At 50.5% G+C, this 4703-nt stretch overlaps 1 protein-coding gene across 1 annotated transcript in view; it reads left to right on the top strand.

The window, feature by feature from the left end:
- The first annotated feature begins 2108 nt into the window (after positions 1 to 2108).
- P3H2 (prolyl 3-hydroxylase 2) overlaps positions 2109 to 4703 on the top strand; it is a 57438-nt gene continuing 54843 nt past the window's right edge. Inside the window, exons 1-2 of the mRNA XM_015427165.1 lie at positions 2109 to 2249; positions 3044 to 3233. Of these exons, the coding sequence (XP_015282651.1) occupies positions 2166 to 2249; positions 3044 to 3233 (274 nt within the window). The 5' untranslated portion in view covers positions 2109 to 2165. The remainder of the gene's footprint in view (positions 2250 to 3043; positions 3234 to 4703) is intronic.

Below are 4703 nucleotides of genomic sequence, written 5' to 3'. Positions count from 1 at the left end.
CCAGCGGGGCTTCCTCTTTCAGGGTCACGGCTTCCTTCCCTTTATTTGGGGAAATTAGGATGGGTATCGTGTTCTCAGCAGCCTCTTCAAACAGCCTTTGAGAATGGCTTGAGTCCAGTGGGACCTTTAGACCAACAAAGTCTTAAAACACTGGATAGAAGCTTCCGCGTGCACACACACTTCTTGAGATAAAGGTTCCGCGGGACTCAAACTTGGCTGCCTCAAACGAACACGGTGTCAGGCTCCTTTGTCAGGTCGCACCACACAGGGCTTCATAAGAAGATAACTGTTTATTAGCAGCTCCAGTACTAAAGAACACGGGTACAGCTTGTGTCAGGAATGGCCGTCACTACTAGGGCCTCTGACTTATAGTGAAATCAAACATTCCCCCTGTAAGCATGAACCAATGGATATATTTCGCACACACGACAAAGCAAACGGGCATAGCAGAAAAGCCATTAACTTTCCCAGCTGTGTAAACTGCAGCTGGAACATCTACAAGGTCAAGCGTAAGATAGCACACAGTAGCTGAGCAGGAGAGAGCTGAGAACGAGAAGGAGGGTGCCCCTCCACAGTTCAGATCTATGACAGGGCAACCTGACACACGGCTACCCACCTGAGCCTTTGAAAATGTTGCTTTCAGAGCCTTGATGGAGCACCACATTTGTGGCCAAGAGGGACACATGGGTGAGGGTTGCCAGCCTCCAGGCGGTAGCTGGAGGTCTCCTGGCATTGCACCTGATCTCCAGGCGACAGAGATCAGTTCACCTGGAGAAAATGGCTGCTTTGGAAGGTTGACTCTGGGGCATTATACCCAATCTATAGCTCTGGGTTGGGAAATACCTGGAGATTTTGGGGGTGGAGCCTGAGGAGGGCGGGGTTTGGGGAGGGGAGGGACTTCAGTGGGGTATAAGGCCACATAGTCCACCTTTCAGAGTGGCCATTTTCCTCCAGGTGACCTGATCTATCTCACCTGGACGTCGGCGGTAATCCCAGGAGATCCCCAGCCACCACTGTGAGGTTTTAAACAAAGAGAGATCACGGGGTGAGGTGAAACAATCAAACCACATACAGCCCTGGTACGATTAATACTTTGAATAGAAACGGACTTATAAATGTTTCATAAGTAGTGTTATTGTCCTTTTTATAATTACGTAGAAAAAGTAATAGGCTCATGTTTCAGCAGTGCGGGATCTGCCTTGAGAAAGCAGCAAAACGGAAGTCACACCCGTTCCGTCGGTGGAGCTGCAGGGAGTGCAGTGCGCAAGTGAAATATGAACATGAGAATTTCCTGCATCGGGCAGGGGGTTGGACTAGATGACCCTGGAGGCCCCTTCCAACTTTGTGGTTCTATTAAGTGATTATGGAACAGAGGCAGTTTGGTGTAGTGGTTAAGTGCGTGGACTCTTATCTGGGAGAACCGGGTTTGATTCCCCCCTCCTCCACTTGCACCTGGCTGGATGACCTTGGGCAAGCCATAGTTCTCTGAGAGCTGTCCTTGAAAAAGAGCAGTTTCTGTCAGAGCTCTCTCAGCCCCGCCTCCCTCCCAGGGTGTCTGTTGTGGGGAGGGGAAGGGAAAGGAGTTTGTCAGCCGCACTGAGACTCCCTTGGGTAGTGAAGGGCGGGGTATAAATCCAATCTCTTCTTCTCTCTTCTTAATTTTTATTTAAAACCTTGGGAAGTCTTTCAAGATGCTTGGCACAGGCACTTAACTTTTTCCTATTAACTATACAAAGGCTGTTAACACTACTTATTAAATATTTATAAGACAGAAGAAGAAGAAGAAGAAGAGAAGGAAGAGGAGGTTGGATTTATACCCCATCCTTCACTCGGAGTCTCAGAGTGGCTCACAAACTCCTTTCCCTCCCCACAACAGACACTCTGGGAGGCAGGTGGGTCTGAGAGAGCTCTTGACAGAAACTGCCCTTTCAAGGACAGCCGTGGCAGAACTATGGTCGTTTACCCTAAATGTATTAATCATATCACGGTTCTATGTAGTTTGATTGTTTCACCACCGGGAGGTTGGAAACCCTAGGATCAGAAGGCATCAAGTGTGGGTTTTCCTGTAATGCGGACACGCCCGTTTCCCTTCCTGCTTCTAGTTAAACCAACTGGACAAGGCAGCGGATGCCGCTCACACCTTCTTCTTGGCAAACCCGGAGCACATGGAGGTGCAGCAGGACCTGGAGAACTACAAAACCATGGCAGGGAAGGTCGATCTGGTTGACCGAGAAGCACGACAACACCTGGTAAGCTTGGATGGGGCCAGAATTTGGCCTTTTCATAGGCTTGGAGTAAGGTTGGTGCCAAAGGTTTGCCTAAAATGGAGTCTGGAGAAAACATCAGGGCTCTTGTCAGGCAAAAAACACCTCCTCCTCCTCTTCTTCCTCCTCTTCTTCTTCTTCTTGTGTAGTGGTTAAGTGCGTGGAATCTAATCTGGGAGAACCAGGTTTGATTCCCCACTCTTCCACTTGCCCCTGACTGGATGACCTTGGGCAAGCCGTAGTTCTGATAAGAGCTGTCCTTGAAAAAGAGCCGTTTCTGTCAGAGCTGTCTCAGCCCCGACTACCTCACAGGGTGTCTGTTGTGGGGAGGGGAATGGAAAGGAGTTTGTAAGCCACTCTTAGACTCCTTTGGGTAGTGAAGGGCGGGAAATGAATCCAATCTCCTCCTCCTCTTCTTCTTTTTCTTCTTCTTGTGTAGTGGTTAACTGCACGGAACTGGGTTTGATTCCCGACTCCTCCACTTGCACCTGCTGGATGACCTTGGGCAAGCCATAGTTCTGTCAGAGCTGTTCTTGAAAAAGAGCCGTTTCTGTTAGAGCTCTCTCAGCCCCACCTACCTCCCAGGGTGTCTGTTGTGGGGAGGGGAAGAGAAAAGAGTTTGTAAGCCACTCTTAGACTCCTTTGGGTAGTGAAGGGTGGGGTCCTTCTTCTCCTTCCCCTCCGTGACATGGATGCTCAGTTCAGAAGTGTGACCCACCTTCTTGTTTGACCTTGCGTTGTTCTCCCTCAACAACCGCTAGTCTCCATCCGCTTTGCAGGAGGATTACCTTGCCGGAGTGAGGCATTACGACCAGGAGGAATACCCCTTGGCCATCCATTTCCTGGAGCGGGCGCTGGAGGGGTACAGCACCGCCGACGTGGAGTGCCGGGTCTTGTGCGAAGGCCCCCAGCGGTTCGAGGGATACGAATACCTGGACTATAAAGTCACCCTCTACGAAGCAATTGCAGGTGAGCTCCCTGGTGGGAGAGGCGTGGGGCTTTTAGGCCCGTGACCATAGAGTCTAAGCGAGAAGGGAGCTCATCTGGGCCTGATTCGTGTGTCCCAGCGGCACGTGCAGAAAGGAGTGGGGAGGGACGTTTTGACAGCATTGCTTCAAAGGGGCACCCCCACAAAGCCAGAGGGAGCCTTACCATGAGGGAAAGTGAGATGGCGGATTTTTGGTCACCAGAGCCCGGGGCCTTTTCCGTCGTGGCTCCAGCTCTGTAGGAGGGGCTCCCTGAAGAGGTGGGGGGGGGAGCTCCATCCTTGGAGATCTTCAAGGGGTGCTTCAAGGCCTGCCTCCTTGCCAGGGTTTTTGAGGGGGGTTGAAATGGCGGGCATCTTTTAAGGGTGGGAGGAGGGAGAGATTTCGGGTTGGCTGTTTTAAGTTTGGTTTTAGACTAGAAATGTTTTGAACTGTTATCGTAAGCAGCGCTCCCTCCAAGTTATGGAGTCCTGTGAGCAAAAACTCTACTTTGCGAGCGACTGGCATTAAAATTGTGAGCTATGAGCGATTTGGGAACTGCATAAATTAGTTTGCTCTGGAGCCCTCCTTCCCGAGCGAAGACCAACATGTGTGAGCTGGAGGCTAAGAAATGGTGAGCTAGCGCACACTACCTCAGCTTAGAGGGAACACTGATCGTCAGCCACCTTGAACCATGAGGAAAGGCCCTGTTCCGCCTACTGTGGCCAACTCCCTTGCCTGTGCTTTTCCGTCTACGGCACACATAGGTAGGGCTGGGACCCGACAACTGTGCTACGGAGCGCCATCTGCTGGTAGTATTAATTGAGTATCTGAAGTTTCTAGGTTTGAATCGACTAACTCTGGGGCAAGTGATGCACTGTATTCTTAGTGCTTGGGGGGGGGGGTCAACAGTGGGAGGGCTTCTAATGTCCTGGCCCCCCTGGTGGCCTTCCTGATGGCACTGGTATTTCTGGCCACTGTGTGATAACAGTGTTGGGCTGGATGGGCCTTTGGCCTGATCCAACATTGGCGTCTCTTATGTTCTTATATCTGGGACAAGGGATGCTCTGTCTTCTTGGTGCTTGTGTTGTGCTTTTGGTGGCTGGGGGGGGGTAACAGTGGGGGGGCTTCTGGAGTTCTGGCCCCACTGGTGGACCTCCTAATGGCACCTGGTATTTCTGGCCACTGTGTGATACAGTGTTGGGCTGGATGGGCCTTTGGCCTGATCCAACATTGGTGTCTCTTATGTTCTTATGTTCTTATGAATGTATTATGTTTTTATGTTTTACTTACGTTAAATTGTTTATGTTTATCCTTGTTTTAACCCGCTCTGAGCCTGCTGTGCAAAATCTAAATTCAATCCTGTTAGCAAAAAAGGAAGGAAGGAAAGTATTTCTGTGCATGGAAGGCAAAGGAAGGAAGGAAGGAAGGAAGGAAGGAAGGAAGGAAGGAAGGAAGGAAGGAAGGAAGGAAG

The sequence above is a fragment of the Gekko japonicus genome, unplaced genomic scaffold, assembly GCF_001447785.1.
Source record: "Gekko japonicus isolate JY-2015 unplaced genomic scaffold, Gekko_japonicus_V1.1 scaffold759, whole genome shotgun sequence".
NCBI classification, from domain to species: domain Eukaryota; kingdom Metazoa; phylum Chordata; class Lepidosauria; order Squamata; family Gekkonidae; genus Gekko; species Gekko japonicus.
This window is presented reverse-complemented; position numbering and strand designations above follow the sequence as displayed.